Here is a 21,465-nt window from a genome sequence, read left to right as displayed (position 1 = left end):
AGTGGATAATGAGGGCACATACATTTGCTTATGAATGTGCTTAGAACATAGTAAAACATCACATAATTATGTATAAATAGCGTTTTCCATTCATCATTTCTAAATCATGACTAAAGTATTTATAAACTTCACTACCAAAGTTCTTCTGACAGTCATTATATAATATATTGAATGCCAAGAAGCATAAAATACCACCAAAAAAAAAAAGGAGAGAGATGGTTTTGAATCAGAATTCCTCTATTCCTCACAGATCCATTATTCATCTCCACTCGATTAGTCACACTATTCATACAAGCCAAGGACCACTGAGAAAACAAGTCACTGAACATAACTTTAAAAAAAGTAAATAAAAATACTTACACTGACTTTCATAACGTTCAAAGGATTTCAGACAGATAGAGTAAAAATGATCCACTGTGTGCTTTTCCTATTAGGTTTTTCCAATTTCTACAGCCTGGAAGCTTCCTCTCTCTGACTGATACACTCCCTCTCCTATTCCCAAGGACAGCTTTTGCCTTTTAAACTACTGTAGCTAAAAGAAATATGGTTTGCAGCTTGTATTAGCAGAAGCAAATGTTTGGACATGAAAGTTTGGGTATCATAATTAATATCAATTATCTGATTTTTATGAAAATACTTTCAGAAAATTCATCAAATTCCATGTCCAGTTGGGAGGGTGGGGTGGGGGGAAACCCGAAGTTGACCTTAACAAAACAACTTTATTCTCCTTAGAAAACTGAAATTGAAAACCTGACCCGAACATGAGCACTCAGAGTATTTAACTTAGACATATTTTTTGCAAATATCATCCATTTGGATCAGTCCATCAACTCTGACAGCTCCTGCAGTGTTGCACGCCTATATTATCACTTTACATTTTGTACATGGCTCACACCATGCACCCTATTCTACACCGTGTACAGAAAAACAACAAACGAACCAATTTACAAGTTCTAAGGGGGGTAAAAAAAATCACCCGAACAACCTTTATTTCACTTTTAAACAGCCGTATTTTTTCTGGATAGTTAACTCAGGGCGCTTTTGACAAACTCCCTGAGTAACAAGCAAGAGCACTGAGATTTCCTCCCCTCCACTCTGATTAGAAATGGGATCCATGCCCCAGCTGGATATTTCCAGTTCATGCCCAGTAGAAATAATTTTCTGTCCTATTGCCAAGCGCGGTCCCATGTGGGCAGCAAAGGTTTGGACAATGGCAGCGATACAGCTCCCAGTAAAGAGCTGAAAACGATCCCCTGCAACCGGAGGCCTCGATTCTGCATAGTTCAATAATTCGAGCACCAAGATTTAACTTCCTTTTTTCCCCTTTCAAGTGTTCAGTGCGAATTAATCGCGTTGCCAGTGCTCGCGGTTTCCTACCTTGCTTGTTTTGTAGGGACATGTCCGAGTGGCACCCTAGAAGGTTGATCCTGTGGTCCCACACACTTCACCAGTAATCCTCGTGCACACCAGTAACCCCACCGAATATCAACACGATATGGTGGTGCCAGGGAAAGTTAAACAAATCCCGAGGAATCTGTTTTATTAGCATTTATAGGATTTGTGTGTGCGAGCGGGTGTGCGTGTACATCCACACTTGGGAACAGCAGTTACAGGGGAAAACAAAATACAGGGGATTCCTCCGGGGACGATAAGCACCGCTGGGCTCTTGAGCTCGTAGCTGCTGATGTTGCAGGCTGCGAATGTTAAAATATCTGATGATGTTTTTCTTTCCTGTGGAGCTCGGTGGTATTTCTCACAGTTAATACTTCAGCTAAGCACATCAGACTAAAGTTAAGACCGGCCCCGCAGCCCCGGTTCCCCGAGCCTCGACCCATCCACCACCGCGGGTGTTTTATGGTACGAGATCAGCAGAGCGAGAAAAGCAGGAAAACTCCGGGAACGCCAAAGCCGCGGCCCTGCAAAGGTGTTTGTGCCAAGAGTTGGAAGTGGGGCACTCCGGGACAACTTCCACGGACACGAGTGGACGGCAACCCCCGTCCCGCCGCCTGCCCCTGCCTGGGCCCTTCCTCCCCACCGAAACGAGTCCTGCAAAGCTCGGCGGGAGCGCCCCTGGAATTCCTCCCGGTTCCCGGCGGGGCAGAGAGAAGGGGAGGGAGCTCTGGGGGGCTGTCCACCCGCTGTCCACCCCACTGCCCACCGCTGTCCACCCCGCTGTCCACCCCGCTGCCCACGGGACGGGAGTCCCGCGTGTTCCCCCCGTCCCGCAAGGTGCTGTTGGTAGCATTGCCAAAAAAAACCCGAGGCGTTGTACCCCCTCTCTTTGAGCCTTTCCTTAGGGAATTCCCCTCCGCGCACCGGCGCAGAATAAGCCCCTCGGGCTTGTGCCCAGCGTGGGGTGCCGGGCGGTGCTCGAGAAGTTTGTTTTGGGGGTGCTGGGGAGTTATTCTCACGCCTCGTTTTCCTCTCTATTTCCCTCCCTGGGAAGGGAAAGGAAGGAGAAATGTTCCCCCGCAACGCAGCTCACCTGGGACAGAAACGCTTTCCCTTTATCTCCCACCCGGTGAAGTTTTCCCCTCCGACCCAGGGGGAAATGCTGTTAAATGACAGCGGGGTTTGCTCGCGCCCGATTTATCGTTCAGCAATAACGCACCAGCGAAAACACGGTCCGAATATTAAAATAATTTATTGTTTTATTTATTCTCCTTATTTATTTTCGTCCCTGGCGTGGAGTTTTTTATTCAAACGGTCGGGGGGAAGCCCTTGCCGGAAGGTCCCTGCAGCCACCTCCGACTCACCGAGTTCCACACCGCGAATCCACCTCCATAGGTTCGGGCCACCCTTGTAGCAACGTGATTTTTCTTTTTTTCTGCCGGGATTATGTTGAAAACATTCCCAAACCTGCCCTTTCTCCAAACCACCGTAATTTGTTAGAAACGGAACATGCTCCCCTCGCGCTTTCCTTTGCCACACAGTCGCTCGTCCTATATTTTGTTTACAGGACGCAGAAATGTCCCATATAGTTTCCTTCTCGGGGTCAGCGATCGCAGAGCTCGTTGAACCGGACCCCTTAGGACCTGCCTTGATATACAGCTAATTTTCCATACACACACACACATATATATAATATATACATAATATATTTCCCCCGTATATATTTTTTTACCTCTGTTAACGCGTCCAGTTTCGGCGGTGGGCGGAGGTTGCATTGAATTTTGAGAATTTCCCCGTAAGGCTGAAGTTTCTTTTCGACGGGTGTTTTGTTTTTGGTTTTGGGGGGTTTTTTTTCCCCCTAGATTAATTTAGGTTTGTTTTGCTCGGCGAAAAGTCTCAGCCGGAACACGCTTCCGTAAAAAGAAAAATACAGCGGCGGGTTTAATCGCCGGCTACATCTGCCGTCGCCAAACCTGCTCCAAGAGTGCCCAGGAGAGAGGTTACCCCCGAGAGAGGGGTAGGGGGTTGTTCCTATTTTGCGGGTGAAAAGGGCAGTGCAGGAGGGTAGAACGGGTCACATCGCCCCGGTGCAAGGGTTTCGCTCAGGTTTCCTTGACCTGGAACCAGCTCGAGCCCAAATCCCAGCCAGGACGGCGGGGCAGGGAGCCCGTTCCCGGTGCCCGCGGTCCTCCCTACAAAAGCCGCGTCAGCCGAGGGACGAAACCGGGTACCTGAGCCAGGAGGGGACGGGTTTGGGACGGGGCAAGAGGCCGGACGGGCAGGGCCCGTCGGGGAGCCGCTCACCCTCTCCTTGCCCCACATTTCAAGCCGGGAAGGCAGAAGGTGACGGAATCTCCCTGCTCGCCATCCCCCGGGGAGCGGTGGCCCAGACGGGGAGAGCCGGGGCAGGGGTGCCGGCGGCGGGGAGGTTAAAGAGCGTGGCCTTTCCCTCGGCACCGCCGGGCCGGGCCCTTTCTGGTGTAATAGGATAATTACGGAGGGGCGGGCGAGCTTAAGCAAACACACTCGCCCGCCGGCCAGGCCTCTCCCGGGGATTAATATTAAGGACGGGCGCATTGTGCTTTGCAAACGGGCGATCCCATCCCCCTGGGCACCCTCCCTGTGTCCGAGGTTGTGGAGCCGCGTCTCGCCCGACGCTCTGCTGCTCCCTCCTTCTCTCCTTTCCTCCCTGCTTTAATCCCCGGTCTCATCCCTGCTCCCCCCGCACGGTGGATGCTGGAGCCACGCGTGTCCCAGGGTATTGCGAGGGGCGCGGGTAGGGTCTGTTCCCCCTGGGATGAGTGTGTGTGCCCCGTGGAGTGGGACAGGGACACGCAAGCGTTGGTGTGTGTCCCCCTCAGCAGCGCCGAGATGCCCCCGGAGCGCGAAGGGCTCCCATCGGGTCGGGGCCGTGTCAAAGCCCGGCTCAGTCCTGCCCAGGCTGGGGTTAATTCCGCCACTCAGGACATGACTCTGGCGGCGAGGGGACACCGGGCATCGCTCTGTGACAACTCCTGCCAAGGTGGCCCCGAGCCCTGCGGTTATAGCCCCGGGAGCTCCGCGGGGCCGCCTGGACGGAGGGGGCTCGGGGGGCCCCGGCAAAGCCTGGGCTCTCCGGGATTTGCTTCACCGTCCCCCCGAGAGCTGTTTCGGCAGCTCCGGGGTTAAGCCCCGGTCACCGGCGGCCCGCCGGGCAGCGCGGAGGTCACGTCGGGGGCTGAGGAGCAGCGGCTGGCGCCCACCGCCTCCCCCGGAGCTCGACCCCCCTTCCACCGCATGTCCGAGGGGCCACGTGTAAATATATAAATAAAAAATACGTGTGTGTGTAAATATATATGTGTATGTGCAAATATATATGCGTGTGTTTAGGTATGTATGCGTGTGTATGCGCGTCTGTGCATGTTCTCCTGTGCATATATTTATATATATTTATATATATCCATACTTAACGCACGCGTATAATGTGTATGCAAAATGTGCATATATAGTATAAATGAGCGCGGGATATACGTGTTTGTGAACAGAGGAGCCACGCATACCTGTGGGTGAGCAGGTACGTTTTAACCAGAGCCAAAAGAACGGGGGAAAGGGCTTGGGGTGACTTCATGGCGCTGCCGTGGGTCTGGGAAGGGGGTCCCACACACACCCGGGGAGGGTTCGAGGGGCCCCCTCGGCGCCGCAGGGTCACGGTCAGTGCACCAAGCGAGGGCAGGGTACGGGGCAAGGGGTCCTGGGGCTCCGCCGCCGCTCACGGAGCTCGGGGGGAGCGGGCTCGGGCTGCCACAGCAAAGGGCCTCCGCCCCCGGCTCCCCCCGGCCCGGCCCCCCGGCCCATCGCAAGTGCTAATTGCGGCTCTTTTCTGGCTCCTCTGCATTTGGGTCCCTCGGAGGGCGCTGCGCGGGAGGACACGTCACGGATGCATTATCCCCTCCCCTCTTGAGGCTCTCCTGGCTTTCCGCAGCCTTTGCTAAAGAATTAACCGAGAGGTCCACTTCAGAGCTGCTTCTGCCCCTGGAAAATAAATAAATAAATAAAAAAGGCAAAGAAAGAAAAGAGGAGAAAAAAAAAAAGTGGAGATATCGGTGCTTTCAGGCGAGGAGCGTGGCAGCTATGATTTCCGAGAGGAGGGGAATTTTACCTTCGATCCTTGCCGTATGGTGAGGATCGCTGCTCCTTGCGGGAGGTGAATGTAACAAACCCTCCCCTTGCTTTTGAAAGGCATGTCTACGCCAAAGAGCCACCGCTTTGCTCTTTAAATAAGTGACGAATAAAAAAAAAAAGGGGAAAAAAAAAAAAGAAAAAAGAAACTATTCCTGATTTTGCAAATTCTTTTTCTTTAAAAGGAGGAAAAAGGAGGAAAAAAAAAAAGGCAACAATAAATAAAAGCAACAAAATCAACCCCGCGCCTTTGCCAGCGCTCGGACTTGTTTGGAAAGAGACAACGCTGAAGTGGCACTGGTCCCGAGGAAAACGGATCCTTTAATTTGACTCCGCATGAGAACCACATTTGGAGCTGGGCGCAGCGGCCGGAGCGGCAGGAGCAGCCCCGCAGCCCCCCGTGCCCGCCAACCCGCCGCCCGCCCGGCCCCGCCGCCCGCGGGGCTCGGAGCCCCCGAGCCCCGGCGCTTGAGGAGCCCCTCGGGCCCGGGGGAAGCGCCCTTCGGCCGCAGGACCAGCCCGCCGAGAGGGAAGCGTCCGAGGGAAATGCGAGCTCGTGATTTCGGAACGCTCCAGCCATCAGCTCCCTCCGCACCGCCTTTGACTTTCGCTTAGCGAGGGGCTCGTCGTCTCCTCGGCATCGCAGGCTCCGGGACCAGATAATTTTGCACTTCGTTCAACGAGCAGCGCGGTCCTTCCGTTTTCTTTCTTTCTTTCTTTTTTTTTTTTTTTTTTTTTTTTAAGAGACAAAATGTCCAAAAAAAGTTCAGCCTGCTTAGCTCAATGATTTCTTGCATGGACGCTCTACTTTTAATATATATATATTTCTTTTAATTATTATTTTTGGACGGGGAAGGATTGAGTAGAAGAAATCCTTCAGTGAACGGAACCCAGTGATTTGCTCCCCGTTGAGGAGAAGATCCGATTCCCAGCTGCAGGCAGAGGACGGAGATTCGCGTGGGTCTTTCTGTCTGGGTTTCGAAGCTCTCGCTGTTGCAGGGTCAGAGCAGAACTGCCTTCTCCGAGCGGCTTTCCTATCCCGGTTGTGGCTCAGAGATCGCCTCCCCCCTCCACGCACCATTTCTGTTGGTGTTGTTTTTGTTTGGTTGGTTTGGCTTTTTTTTTTTTTTTTCCCCTCCCCTTTTTGTCTTTTTATTCCCCCTCTCCCTTTATTATTATTACTATTACTATAATTATTTGATTTTATTTGATTTGGGTGAGCTCTCTCCCTTCCTCAAACGAAAACACTAACTCTGACGCCGAAATCCATGCCCCCTGCAACTCGGAGGAATCGGGTCTAATATGCCAGTGACATCCTCGCCTTGCAGTAGTCGCGATGAAGGAAAAATCCAAGAACGCGGCAAAGACTAGACGGGAAAAAGAAAATGGAGAATTCTACGAACTGGCCAAACTCCTGCCCTTGCCCTCGGCCATCACCTCCCAGCTGGACAAGGCGTCCATCATCCGCCTCACCACCAGCTACCTGAAAATGCGAGCCGTCTTCCCCGAAGGTAAAACCCCGCCGGGGCTCTCACGGGAGGGACGGGGGACAGCGAGGACCGAAAAAGAGCGGGGAGGGGGTGGTGGGGTGGGCACACACCCCGAGACGAGCCCGCGTCGCCTCAGTGTTCTGGGAGGAGGGGGAGATGCCTGCGGGGGTCCCAGAACCGGGTGGCAAGCGAGGGGTGATTGAGGGAAAAGCCGCCCTGGGTGGAAAGGAGCCCGCCTGCCTCGGGAGAGGAGGCAGAGCTGCGCTGCCCAAAAACCGGCTGTGGCGGGGGCCAGACCCGCCCGGATAATCCCCCTCCCTTCTCCCCCTCCTCTTTTGTTGCCGGTTCAGCTCCGTTTGCTCGGGGGGACCGTCCCGAGGGGAGCGGGCTCGGCTCGGCTCGGCTCGGCCCCATCGGCGCCTGCAGCCCCGGAGGAGCCCGGGCGGCCCCCGGGATGGCCCCTCGGCTCGGCGTCCCAGGCACGGCCTCGGGGGAAAAAAAACCTAGTGTGGTTGTTATTATTATTTTGTTTTGGTTGGAGTTTTCTGGAGGTAGGGAAGCAGGCTGGGAAATAAGGCGCGGCGGCTTCTCAGCGAGGCCCTCCGCCTTCTCTTGGGGCCGAGGAGAGAAGGGGAAGGAGGGTCCGAGCCCAGCCTGGCCCCGAGCGGGGCCGGGACCCCGCTGCTCCCCGGCCGTGAGCCCGGTGGCTCTTCTCGGAGACAGCCAGCAGCGAGACCTGGCACGGCTCTCTCCTTCCCCGGGGGTTTGGCGAAAACCAGCCTCGCACCGTCCCCCCGAGCGCCTTTGGGGCCGCCTTTGGGGCGAGGGGAGGCAGCGGGCCGGCACCCGTGGGGAGCCGTCGGCCGCCCGTCCTGTCCGTGCCTCCGCCGAGCTGATGGGAGACGTGAAATGAAAGGCCGGTTAAGTGGCTGCGGGTGGCTAAATAAAGCCCGGCTCCCCGCCTTTGTCATTTGTTTGTGCCTCTCCGGACTAGGAGGAGGGTGAAGGAATTAGCGAATTCCGGAGTGGAAGGTCTGCTCTCCGTCGCGGTTTGGAAGGAGCTTTATTAAAAGGTTGAGGGGGGGAAAAAGAAAAAGGGGGGGAAGGGAGCGGGGGGAGGAATAAAGCCCCCCTCCCAACCCGAGCAAAGCTTACCGTTATGGCCATCTAATTCAGAAATTTCGGGAGCAAGGACTAGCCGTGCTAGGGAAAGCCAGGGCTCCTTCAGCGTGCGCTCCCGAGGCACGCCGAGCTAGCGGAGCAAAGGGAAGCGAGGCGCTGCTCCGCTGAATTTTCCAGCCATTATCCCCCATCGGGAAATTTCCCGATGAGAAACAGAGCGTCGTAATTTCGGGGGGTCGCTCGCCGGCCCTGCCCCGGGGAACGTGCCCCCGAACGCCTTTGATTTAAGAGGGAAGAAAAGTGGCACGTTTCGAGACGCTGCTGGATGTGTCCCGGCTTTTCCAGCCCTACTGATCCTCAAGAGCAACGAGACGACCCCGAGAGCAGGTTTATACCCACGGCTCGGGTGTGTTTTATGTGTCTGTCTTCCTTAAACAGGCCGGGCGTGCGCTTCCGCACACTCTGCTTATTAAGGGCAACGTTTAAATGCATACAGCGAATTCCTGATCTTTCATCGTCTTAACTACGGGTGGAAATACATTTAAAACCAAAGCTTTGCATCCAGGGATGACAGGCCGGGGGAATAAGCGCCTCCGGTCCCCGAGCCGAGCGTTTAGTGCCTGGGAGGGTGGAGGGGAGAAGGGGGAGGCGGGGAAAGGAGGCTGCGGGCAGTGCCCGCACCCCAAGGGCTGGAATAGGGTGCTTTTTGGGGTGGCTGCTCGATGGCAGAGTCCCGCGTCACCCCAACTTCCCTCTCCCTCGGGATTTGCCTGTGCAAGGAGGGGAGAGGGGTCACCATTCGTCCGTCCATCCGTCGTCCCTCCCCTCCTCATACGCGGCTACTGGTTTCCAGTTGGCTTTACTGGGAGGTGGAACGGGGAGTTCGACAGCCCGGAAAGACTTCTAGGTACAACGTCTTGAATCCTGGGGCACTGAGACCTGGGGAAAGAGCCCCTTTGAGAGCGCTGGACCCCATGGGTGGGGGGCACCGAGGTTCTGGGGCTTGAAATAAAGGTGGGCACGTAACAAGCTCCCCCTGGGCCTCTGCTCCCGGGGCAGTGGAGCCGCGGTGCCCGCGATCCCACAGGAATTGCCCCCAAGAGTGGGGGCACCCCGACCCTCACCGTGACATCACCCCTGTAAGGCTTAAGGGGGTGTCAGAGTGGGGGGGACAGGCTTGAGAGGCCACCAGCTTGTGTGCTAGGCCCGGATTAGCTGAGGTCAGAGCCATCAGAAACGTTGTCCAGCTACAAACCCGGTTTCCAGCTCTGTCTAGACTGGAGGGAAAGAGAGAGAGAGAGAGAGAGAGAGGGCTGTGCTTTTAAAAACCTCGATGGCTTTCCCCCTTATTTCCAGAGCGAGCTGAAACATAATTTAGGAAAATTTTGAGCCCCTCAGCGAGGTGATAGATCCCAGCGCTTCGACAGGGCTTGTAAAATGGTGCAGGCAGGTCTCCTGCTCACCCCGGCCAGGCTTTTCCAGAAGATGCACTCTCAGATCCTCCCGCAGAGGCGCCCGGTCGGACTCCAAGGAGCGAGAGAGAAAGGGGATTTCTACCCCAGCTCCTTTCACCCCTCAGAGTGCGAGACTGGCAAGGCACAATTTCGTGCTCTGATATCACACTTTGTGCCCTGCGGTGTCGCTCCGACCTTGAGATTGAGGAGTTAAAGTCAGGAGACACAACCTACAGCCTCCCCCGCGCTCCCGCTCTGCGACACCGTCTTCTCTCGGGTTTTGGTTTTTTTCTATTTTTTTTTTTTTTTTTGCTAAGACATTTGTTGCTGTAGAACAAAAATACACCACGGAATTTCTTCTGTCTTGACTGTCAGCATTTTTATCTTTTTTTTTTCCCCCCCTGAAAATGAGTTAATGAAAGAAAGAGGCGAGAATAACTCGCGTTTAAAATCTGCGATTCTCTGCCCTCTGGTTATGGTAGACTGGTTAAATAGTCACCCTCTCCCTCCCCCACCCCCGACGCAGTATCCAAAACTGATTATAAAATCGGACATTATGGTTGTTTAAACCGGACGAGAGAGAGCTAATTAATATGTGACCCAAAAGATAATTTGCGCTATACAAAATAATCTGAATAAAGTGACTGAGCGGTAGATCTTAGACTTTTCGTATTCCGAGACGCAGACAATAAAAATTATTAGGAACATACAGAGTTTTCTGTTCTCATTTAACTCATGAATGTATATTTTAGGAAAATCGAGGCGAATCGCAGCTGTTTCGTCTGATTTTCATACCCGCTATGAAGAGGTTCGTTAATGAATTAAATAAATAAATAAAGCCCGAGGAGTGAGCGATCCCTTTTCGAAAGCGAGCGTCTATTGCACTAACGGCTAATAGTGACATTAAAGGTCTTACTAAAACAAAAGTGCTTTTTTAGGGCTTCCCCGGAGCTGCGCGGCCGTCCCCGGGCGGCAGGAACCGGCGGCCCTGCGGGGACGGGCGGCGGGGTCGGTCCGACCTCTCCTTCCCGGCGAGGAGGGAAGGAGGGAGGACAGGAGGGAGGGCAGGAGGGAGGGCGGGGGTCACTGCCGTGGGACCTGCGGGTCCGCCCGGGACGTCGCTGTCTGTAGTACCCCCGCTCTGGGGCCTGTTATCACGATCTGACGTTTTTGGCTCGGCGGGAAGAGCCGGGTTTGGGATCGTCCGGGCGTCCTGGAGAGCAGTTTTGTTGTGTTTGGGTTTGTTTTGTTTTGTTTTTCTTCTTTCTTTTTTTTTTTTAATTTTTTTTTTTACCTTGGACTTGACCTTTTTTTTTTGTTCCTTAAAAAAAAAAAAAAAAAAAAAGAAATTAAAGTCCTGATCTTGACGTCCGCCGTTCCCACCGTCCCAACCCTCGGGCGCCTTCCCAGCCGGTGACACTGATGCCCGCAGAGCGCCCGGCACATCCCTGCCGAGCTTAGACTAAACCAGCCCTTCTCCTTCCCAAAGCCACCCCGACCTGGGAGCTTCCCCTCTGCGAGCAGAGGTTGCTCCCGCCGGAATTCCAACCGATTCCTGTCGGCTCCAGAGCCGTCCCGGCCCCTCGGGTCCAGCGGTGCTACCCTCAGTGCCGTCGGGGCTGAGATACCTCGCGCCCCGCTGCTTAAAGCAAAGTGTCATCTGTGTCCCCCACACCACGGGATGACACGAGAGCCCAATCCAACCCTGGACCTCGACTAAAAGAGGGAGACAAAGCTCGATATAAACTAAGGGCCGCCCCCGCAGCGATTCTTCTTTCCCGGCCCAGCGAGGCACAACCGCGCTGGGGAAAAAATAAACCCCAAAACCCAGGAGAGGCGGCGAACCCCCGGAGCTTGTAGTTGACCCAAGGCTCCCTGTGAAGGATGGCGATTGAATAAGGCGGGGGGAGCCGGGGAACAGCCCAGCAGACACAAAGGAAATACTCCAAGTTACAGGGCAACCCGATACTTAACATAATACATCGAGAAGTAATTCTTTTAACAGAATCCCGAGCAGGAAAGCTACCGGGCTTTCAAATGTGTGCGCGCACGAATTTATGTATGCGGAGAGCAAAGGTGGGAGTTGTTCCCAAGTATTTCTAGCTCTTATTACAGTTAAACTCACGCTGCCTCCTTCCCTGGAAACTGGGAAATGGTACAAAGTGAATGTTGAGGTTATTTTGAAAAAGAGCCAGAGGTGGCAAAAGACGGAGGGGGTGGAGGGGGGATCGTGCCCGGGTTTGCCAAAGGGAGGGGGGCGCGTTCGTGTGAGAACCCTCGTCTTTCAACGGCAAAAGCAGCACGAACTTTGGGGTGTTGGGGCAAACCCCCCTCTCTGTGTCCGGGACGGCGTTGTCGGAGTCGAACCTGCCGCCTGGAGGGGGCTGACGGGCACAACCGCGTTTAGGGCCGGTTATTTCCCCTGTCAGGCATCCCACTGTGCCCGTCCTGCCCTCCCGGCACGGCCCTGGTCCCGGTGGGGACAGACACCAGTAAAAGCAGGGTACAGAGGGAGAGAGGCTCCTCTCATCCATGTTTGCCGCCGGCGGGATGCCAGGAAAGAGAAGGCTGAGACTGGAACTGGCGAGTCACCCTCCCCCGGCCGTGCCAGCCCCGCCGGCTCTGCCGCTGAGCCCGGCTTAGGCTTTCCCGGCTTTTCTCTGCCGGCAGCGCCCGGAATCGCCCCAAGCCGCTGGATTTAGGCGATCCCTTACCCTTCTAGCACCGTAAAGGGGTTGCACCCTGGGGCCAAGCCACCCCCGCGCGTGTTCCCAGCATTGGCAGGAAGGATGCTCCGGCCGCTCGCTTGCAGGAAAATCGCTCTCTGGGCCGGGGCAGCGCTTAATTCGTGCTGCGCTGGGGCATTTTTAAACATTTCCTCCGAAACGAATGCGCGGCGCGGGTCGCAAAGCCGTGTCGGACCCCCGGCAGCCCGCCCCGACGGGGGTCCCCTCCCGGCCGGGGCCAGCCCAGCAAAGTCCCCCCGAGATGGAGCGATGTGGGAAAGGCTCGCTGTGTATCGGCAGCAATTTTGGCCTCGCTCCAGGCCAGTGAGCGAAAATGTGCGTTATTTACTGGCTGGGCAGGAGTCTATTGCATCCATATGTTTACAGGACGCAACGCGGCGCGTTTGCAAATCTCTCGGAAGACGAGTTAATGGGCGTCAGCCCTTTATTTAAACGTCAGGTTTTATTCGTTTCGTTTCCACCTTTAAAGAGATCTGCTGGGTGGATTAAATGATAAAATCGTGGGCTCTAAAATAAGCTCAGACGAATGCCAGGCTGATCCACCCAACGTGTTTACGTTTGATGCGAGTTCGCAATCGCAACTCCAATTTAAAATTCCGAAGTGACTCTTTTTTTTTTTTTTTTTTTGTTTTTTAGTCCGGGCTAGGAAAGAACCTCAAAACTAGCGCAGGTTTGGGGGGATGCTGTGAAATGGTACCTGTCCTGCCGTGACGGACAGGACGCAGGGAATTGCCACGCGCGTGTGAGGCAGAAACACGGCTCGTTCTCGGTGAGCTTCGTGAGTGGCCAAAGGAATAAATCTGCTTCGTCCATGGGAAAGGGAGAGCTCGTCTCCGGACAGCTTTTATTTCATCAGGTGTGACCCCCTTTTTCAGTATTGCAACCCCGTGCTTTGTGATTGGTAATTAGTAAATCGAAATAAGGGCACCTGGACAGGCTCTGTCGTTTGTATTTGTTACAGTCTCGGGAAAGAAACCGCAGGATGACTCTGCGATCCCCAAACTTTCCTCCCCAGAGGAAGCAGCTTTTCAGCACAAAGAACGTTTTGACGCGTCTCTGAAAATTCGGGAGCCTTCTGCTGAAGGAGAATTGGGAAACGCCGTAGAAAAGCGCGAGTTTTCGTTTGGCTCTTCCAAGCAAATTTCCCAGTGCAGAGGGAAGGTGTCCTTCCCCTGCCCACAGGGAAGCGCAGCCACACACTGAGAACTCCGGGGGTTTGGAGAGATCCGCCGACACGGGATGGGGATGCAGACGCCACTTTTTGGGAATGACCCTGGGTGTTGCTACTGCCTTGAGACGGCGGAGCGGAGGTGTCAGGGCCGGCCAAGGTCCCCTGGGGTTCCCTGCGTGGCTTCAGAGGCTCCTTTGTGCTTGCCCGGAGGGAGCGGGACACGGGACCAGGCTCTGCTGACACAGGGAAGGGCGGCAAAACTCGGGGGGAAGCACAGCTTTGCGGTGCATCCTCCCCATGTTCCTCCAGCGGGAGATCCTGTCCATCCCAAGGGACGCCCCGAGAGCGGAGAGAAAGCCTCCCATCATTTCTAGACCAGGTCTAAGTGGCCAAAGCACACGCGGGTCCGTGAGGGCTTCAGGAGGCGCGTTCGGAATCACGCAGGGATTTCTGCCCGGGTGCCAAATTCTGCTGGGATCCCGCCGCAGCCGCCTTTGCCCCCGCCAGTGGCTGAGGGGAGGTTTCTTTGGAAGCCCCTGGGCGGCGAGAGGGCACGGGAGGAAAGCACGGCGCTCCGTTTCGGGGCGACACATGGGTTTGAAGCGGCCCTGAAGGCTGAGGGGCGCAGGGCCGAGGGGCCCAGGGCTGAGGGGCGCAGGGCTGCGCATCCATCGCACGCGTGTGCGATGCTCCAGACGGGACCCCCCGGGCGACCGTGGAATTCACGGTCCCGCCGGGCTGGCATCACCGAATTCCTCTCTCTCACCCTCTTCCGCAGCGCCCTGAGGGCTCCGTGGCCTCGCAGCAGCCGTGCTGTTCTTTTTCCCCAAAAAAGGAGGCACTAAAAGGACGTGGTCGCGTCCCTCCCTTCCCCTCCATCTGTGCGCCTTTTTGCGGGCAGTGGCACGTCTGCCATCAGGTGCCAACGTGAGTGCCCAGCTCTTCGGCTGGCCCTCTGTGAACCTCCTAAACTAGTTAATTCATTTCGCTGGATGGTGGTCTCAGCTCCAGCGGGGAGCTGGTGTAAGCCTTCTTTGCACGGAGGAAATGAAAAACAAACAAAAACCCGGCCAACCAACAAAAAAACCCAGCCCCGTCCCAGCCCCTCTCCTCGCCCCAAGCGCTCCCAAACCAGCTCCATCAATGACTTTTCGCTGTCACCGAGGCTGTGCCGGGCTCCGGGCTCCCCCTAATCGGGTCGGGCTGTGGGGTCAGAGGGGCCGGGGCTGGACGGGGCCGTGGGGGCGAAGTTGTGCCAATGGGTCGGTCCCGTCCGTGCGCAGGTGAAGGGCCCGTCGGGGCAGTTTCTCTCCGACCCCTTTGATCTCCTCAGCCCCTTCCCCAGCCGGGACTCGCCTTGGCCAGCGTGGGGGTCGCCGGTCATAACGCCGCGGGGAGGAGGGACGGGCACGGTGCTGCTGGAAGGACGATGGGAAGCGGTGGGGGCCGTCGCCTCCCTGGGGACCGAGGGCTCTCCGGGGAGGGAGAAAGGGCGTCCGAAGGGGTGCCCTTGCCCGGAAAAAGAGCAATTCCCTTCCCACGTGTGCGTGGAGAAGGGATTCAGCCCTACCAACCTTCTTAATCCCCCCCGTCGCTGCCTGGACGGCGGGGGAATGGGGGGAGCGGGTGGACTGGGGACAGCGCAGTCCCGACGGGGCTGAGGGACGGGCTCCTCGCTCTAACCAGCTCCTTGCTTCCCTTGCAGGTCTGGGCGACGCCTGGGGACAGCCGAGCAGGATAGGGCCCTTGGATAACGTGGCCATGGAGCTCGGATCCCACTTGCTTCAGGTAGTGGACGCCTCCCTCCTCCCGTACGCGCCGCGCACCGGGAACCTGGTGTGGTGGTGGGATCTGCCTCCCACCCCTCCTCCTCCTCCTCCGCTTGTTCCTCACCCCCGCACCGCCACAAGAGCCTGGGTGAAGCCTTCATATTATTCCCGAGCTTTTCTGGGCTGGGGGGAGAGGAAAACCGAGACACCGACCACTTCTGTTATTATTATTATTATTATTATTATTATTATTATTATTACTACTACTACTACTTTTGATGTTAGCAGAACCCACTCCTCCGTGAACGTAAAGTGTCTCCCAGCCCCAAAAGTGTTAATCAGGCACCTCAAATCTGCTGGGAATGTCTCCAGGCAGGTCCCGGCCAGCGCCGACGGGGTTTGTCTGGAGGGGCGCCGGACACCGGGAATTTCGGGAGGGGAAACCTGGAAGGGAGCGCAGGGCTCCAGAGGGAGGGAAACACCTGGATCGGATCTCCCGTGGACGTTAGCACCTGAAAATACCGTTGTTCACAATCCCGTTGATCTGCTCTGGAATTCCTCTGAACTCCGGGAGAGTTTAGGAAGTCGTAGCTGGGGCGAGCATTCCAGCAGGAGGGGGAAGGAAAAAAAAATTGCGTTTAGCTCCATATTTTTTATTTTTTTTTTTTTTTTTTTTTTTTTTTTTTAATATATGTGAACTTAATGCAGCGCTGGTGTTTGTTTTTTTTTCTGCCCCGATTTTAAAGAGCCGGCAAACCGTAATCATTTAACGGCCGGGTTTATTGTGGGAGGTTAATTCCTGGTCACAGAGCTGGAGCTGTTTTTAACCGTTCGCTAGGCTGGGGGATAAAAAAAAACCTCGACAGAAAAACTCTGTTCGGGCTCCCTGGGTCTGCCCAGCCCATTGTGTCCTTGTCCCCAGCTGTGGCAGGGTGGGAGAGCCGGGAATGCTGCTCCGGGTCCCCCGACTTTGGGAATGATGCTCGCGGTTATTTATTTGCCACCCTGGCCCCTGCAAAACATCCCTCCTGCGGGGAAGAGGGAGAGTGTTTTGGGGAGGCTGATTGGAAGGGTGAGGTGCTGGCCACGTACAGGGAATGGGGATGGATAGAGCTCAGAATGATCTCCTGGGGAGGCGTTTCTAGCCTTGGAAATTTTGTTCTAAGTAGGTGATGCCCTCCCAGATGTTCCAGCTTCACCAGTACACCTAGGAAATATATATCTAGTTATGTATATTATTATATATGCATAATATAACATATAGATTAAAATACATATCTGGTCATACAAACCATTGTTACACTTGCTCCTCCTCCCTGCTGGCTATTCCACGTTTTGTCTGGCATTAATTGAACTTATAATTAATTATGTGCTGTTCACCTGTGACACCCATTTTACAGTTCAGTTATTGCTGGGTGACGTATTCTTCACATTTTAATAAACCCACGTTTACTGTAAACCTTTTTATTTTATTTCCCACCCTTTTCATTTCATTCTTAGAATGAAACTTTCCATGTGAAGTTTCAGCTTCAGTGTGCTTTTCTGCACAGGAAATTTTGGGACCTGCTGCACCACATGGTGCAGTGACAGCAGCACTGACACTGGTTTAGTTGTGACACTGGGTAGAGCCATTGCAAGATGACAGTGTTTAAAAACAAAGTTATGGCTAAGGGTTCAGTAATTTGTTTCCCATTATGATGCTTCACCAAAATTTAATTTATGTTCAAAAAAAAAAAAGGGGGGGGAAAAATAAAGGCAAAGAGTAATCTGGTTTCAATTACATGCTGTAGAATCGTTAGTAGGCCAGGGAATAATTTGGGATATTTTCTTATTGGGGTGGCACTATAAGAGCAAGAAGCATACAGGGTTTTATTGCTTCTCTTCTGGTTCAGTAACTTCAAATGAATTAAAATAGGTGGGTCTTTTATCTGCGAGCTGTAAAAATGATTTTTCTCTTCCAAATGTATTTTCCTGTGACGTTCATACGTATGTGCTGATCAAAGCTTTCTACACCAGTGGAGACTGTTTGACTGAGAATATCAGATACTTTTGAAAAAACGTCTCAAATTGGGCACTAAAAAATCAAAGTCTCCCCAAACTGAGAGTTAATGTGTCCAAATCATGGTCATTTTGGTTGAGCTGCACCACTTGCCATCACTTTTCTTTTTCTTAAATTAAACTTCACTTTTTGCTCACACAAGCAATATTTACCTTCCAGCCAATATCCCGTCAATAAGAATTTGTAGGATTGGGTTGGATTCATTGAATATTCCACTGGTCAACGTGCCCAGACTGCAAGGATATAACTTCATCAGCACAAATACCTCTCTTCAAGTGTGATAAAGTTTTGAAAGCTGATTTACTCTGCTTCCTTTTTGGAAGTTCACGTAGTCAGGGAGCAGACAGCTCTTGTTCAGAAACACACTTTGGAAAATACAGTCAGGCTTAAAGCTTTGCTTGCAGCACCACGAAATATGTTGCAAACAGCAGCGGGCTGTGTCTGCCAATTATGCCATAAAAAATGGCTCACGTAGTGTTGGACTTCCCCCTAAGCACCACATAGCTCAGGATTTGTGCTAAGCACTAAAATAGCCTGAATCAACAGGAGAATGTTCACTGGAAGTGCAGCAGTAAAGCTGTGCCTGTGGGGGAATGAGTTGGGTCTCACAACCAATGTTTGAAGGAGCAGCATCAGGGAAAGGTTTCCATTCCTTTAATTTTGCTGCTCTTGATGGAAATCTTCCTTTGTTTTCTTTTATTGTCGCTGTAAATGCTTTAACCAGGGTGCTTGTCTCTTACCCTCCATCTTTCCCTTTATTTCAGACTTTGGATGGCTTTGTTTTCGTGGTAGCATCAGATGGCAAAATAATGTACATCTCTGAAACAGCATCTGTGCATCTTGGCTTGTCTCAGGTATGAGTGATGTGTTAAATCAGCTGTTAAATAAAAATTTTGAACCTAACACTGGTATCCTGCCATTATATAATATCATTTTTTTTAGGGGTATTTCAAGGTTTGGCTTTTTTCCTCTGAAAGTGCCCTCAGTAAAATATCCAAGTTCCCTTTGCTCACAGCCACACCACGACTGTCTTTATATCTTTTCTTGTTCATTGTATTTTACTCCTCATTACCTTTTAAGGAGGGCAATAAATAATATGATATTGCAAATTGCAGATCTATACAGGGCTTGAAACCCAACCCTCCTGCCTGCCGTGGTAACTCAATCACTCTGAAATAAAGCTCAGAACTCGAGTCTGTAAGTTTTAGATTGTGTAAGATATTGAGGCTCGCTATGAAATGGAGAGGAAATCTGATGTGGAACACGAGTTTTATGGTAAATGTGCTTTAGGAAAAAGAAAAAAAAAATAAAAAAAAAAAAAAAAAAAAAAGGAAAGAAAAGGGGGGCAGATTTATGAGTGCTCACATGGAATTCAGGGTAGTTTTGCCTGAGTTTTTCCAGCTCAGTGGTCTTTTCAGTAAAGCGTTTTATATGGTCGTGATAGAACTCATAAAACTCGGTTTACTACTGTTCTGCACAAGGAGCATAAGGGTTTTTTATTGTTTTTTCTTCTTAGATGGACATTTCTAATTTTTCCTTTTTTTTTTTTTGGCCTTCTTGGGATAGGCACAAGGGCAACCAGCCCGAATTTATTGCAGAGGGCAAGTTTCCATACCTTTGTCTGTAAATGTATTACAGAAATTCCTTGGTAGCACCTGACCCAAAGCTTGCTGAAAGCCAGCAGAAAAATTCCCAGTTGATTTCACCGGGCCCTGGATGAGACTTGCAAGAAACAGAAGTGTTTCATCACAAATTCAGTGTGTCAAACACTTATCAGAGCTAAGCAGAGTGAAATAAAGGCTAAATAGAAGAGGGAAGAAGAATGAGGAGACGAAGGTGAGGGAGAGCAGGATGTTCTGAGAATACCTGGGGAATATGCCCTGTGGTTATTTCAATAAACAGGGAGGGGGCTTGACTGGTGGGGATTACATGTGTGCTTAACCTTGGTAGTAACTAATATTTTTAATTGAAAAAATGTGGAGCTCTTTGAATGTTGTGTTTACAGCCGTGATATTTGAATTAGTAGCCGGGGGAGAAAACAGAACTCTGAAGAGCGAGAAAAAGCAAATATATAAACTCATAAACACCATTTCCAAGCCCCCGTTTCTCTAACATCTTTAGAAAAAGTAGTTTTGAAAATAAATACTCAGTGTAGGTATTTTTTTTTTCACGCCAGCTTTAAAAATGTGAGGAGGAAACTTCCTCAGCTCTTTTTTTCGGAGGGATATCAAGTCATCAGATCTCCCAGGTCTCAGTATTATCCCATTTAAAGAACTATGGGATCAGTGGGACACTAAAGAGACTTTGCCACACTCAAGGAGAGGGGACTGAGAGCATCACACAGGCTTTGGTCCTGTTTATCCCTCCTGGCCATCTGCACTGACTGAATTCCACGTGCATGGAAATATCTGTAACCCCTCAGTTTTCCAAGAGGAAAACTGGAGGATTTGGTCACGTTGCTTTTGGAAGTTCAAGTTTCACGAGCAAAATCCCAAACCTTTCCCTTCAGTAGATGCTTATAAACAAACGAGCTGTATCCTTGGAAGTTTGGTATTTATAAATAAATGAGCTGCCTCCTGGAAAGGACCGAGAGATGTGAAATTTAAGGGCATGTTTTAGACTCTCAAAACACACAATTTCACAGGGTACAGGGTTTTATTTATGTAAATAAGACCCCCCCCAGCTAAATAAGGCAGTGATTCCCCCTCCCTCCTCTTTCCTCATACTGATTTATCATCCAATCAGTTCTTGCTGTTGTGTCAATATTCTATTTTTGAGGGGATAATTTTGCTCTAAGTAACGTTAACATTAATATTAACTCACTAGGATATTAATACATTAACACTGGGATATTCCTGCAAGCTTCCCAGGGCTCTAAATGAGTTCTTGTTCCTGCTCCTCTGGAAATCACTGGGAATTTTGCCACTGACATCAACAAGAATGAGATTGGTCAGGGAGAAGTAAATTCTGCGAGTTATAATCCCACACTGTATTTTCAACAAGTGCTCTCACAGAGCCCCAGCCAATACAAGCTGAGAGCAGAGTGATGCTGATTGTAGAAAATCTTTTAGAGTGGGCACAGAAAGGCCTTTTTATTGAATAATTTGACAATTAACTAGTCCACACGTCTAATTTCCAGTTAAATTGCAATTTGTTTAAAATATATGTATATTTAAACCAAACAAAAAAGGCCATTTCAAAATATTTTTGCAGGATATTTTTGGAGGCCTGTGACAGCCGCCTTTATCTTCTGGTTGATCTTGAATTTTTTTTTTTTCCTCCAGCAGAGGGAAATTAGAGTTTCTGAAAAATTAGAGCTTCACTGGCTGGTGTGGTGAAACTGGTTATACCTTTCAAAACAACACCGAGGATTGTTTTACAGCAGGACCTTGCTCAGTTCCCTGCCTGCAGATGATCAGAAACAGGATTTCTGAAGAATCTACATCTTCATTTTGGGGGGCCTGCCACTTAGCTTGTGGCTTTGGATTTTGATTTGCCCTCAAGTGTAACAGTAAATATTGTAAATACTGATGATTAGGACCCCCCTCCTCCATCTAATTCCAGCTGGCCTCAGACCAGTGATGAACTGACTTTGTGCTGGTTGAGGCAGCCAATTCCTTGCCTCTTTTTTTCCGTGGATAACAAATAGGTTTCAAATTCCCCAAATATTTTTTCCCCTTAGAGCCCAAAGACACAAAATGGAGAGAAAAATCCTCTTAGGAAACACTGGTGAACGATGTATTTTTATTTTATTTTGAAGGTCTGGAGTTTATTCCACCCATTTTCTGGACCCACGAGGGAGCCAAGCTTATCTTTGCCTTTTGATAAATCTTGAAATATTTAACCACAAACATCTGAACTTTTCCAGGGGGTTTGTTTTACCTCCCTCAAATCAGTATCTGAAAGGCAAAACATGTAATTATTTGCTCTAGAATCCACCCACTTAGTCCTCTGTGTTTATTATGGATCATTCCTGGGCAGGAAAAAAAAATATACAGCTGAGTTACACATAAAAACCCTCTTAGTAGGAAATGGCGATATTTGGTAGTAAGCAGGTATTTACAGACATTAAAAAGCTGCATCAAGGTTTAATAAGCCCAAGG

The 21,465-nt window shown here is 51.6% G+C and overlaps 1 protein-coding gene across 1 annotated transcript in view; it reads left to right on the top strand.

Annotated features, from left to right (window-relative positions):
• The first annotated feature begins 6,690 nt into the window (after positions 1-6,690).
• SIM2 (SIM bHLH transcription factor 2) overlaps positions 6,691-21,465 on the top strand; it is a 53,008-nt gene continuing 38,233 nt past the window's right edge. Inside the window, exons 1-3 of the mRNA XM_018085717.2 lie at positions 6,691-7,061; positions 15,240-15,322; positions 18,127-18,216. Of these exons, the coding sequence (XP_017941206.1) occupies positions 6,887-7,061; positions 15,240-15,322; positions 18,127-18,216 (348 nt within the window). The 5' untranslated portion in view covers positions 6,691-6,886. The remainder of the gene's footprint in view (positions 7,062-15,239; positions 15,323-18,126; positions 18,217-21,465) is intronic.

This window comes from Manacus vitellinus, unplaced genomic scaffold (genome assembly GCF_001715985.3).
Source record: "Manacus vitellinus isolate BGI_N305 unplaced genomic scaffold, ASM171598v3 scaffold_86_pilon, whole genome shotgun sequence".
In the NCBI taxonomy this organism is placed as follows: Eukaryota; Metazoa; Chordata; class Aves; order Passeriformes; family Pipridae; genus Manacus; species Manacus vitellinus.
This window is presented reverse-complemented; position numbering and strand designations above follow the sequence as displayed.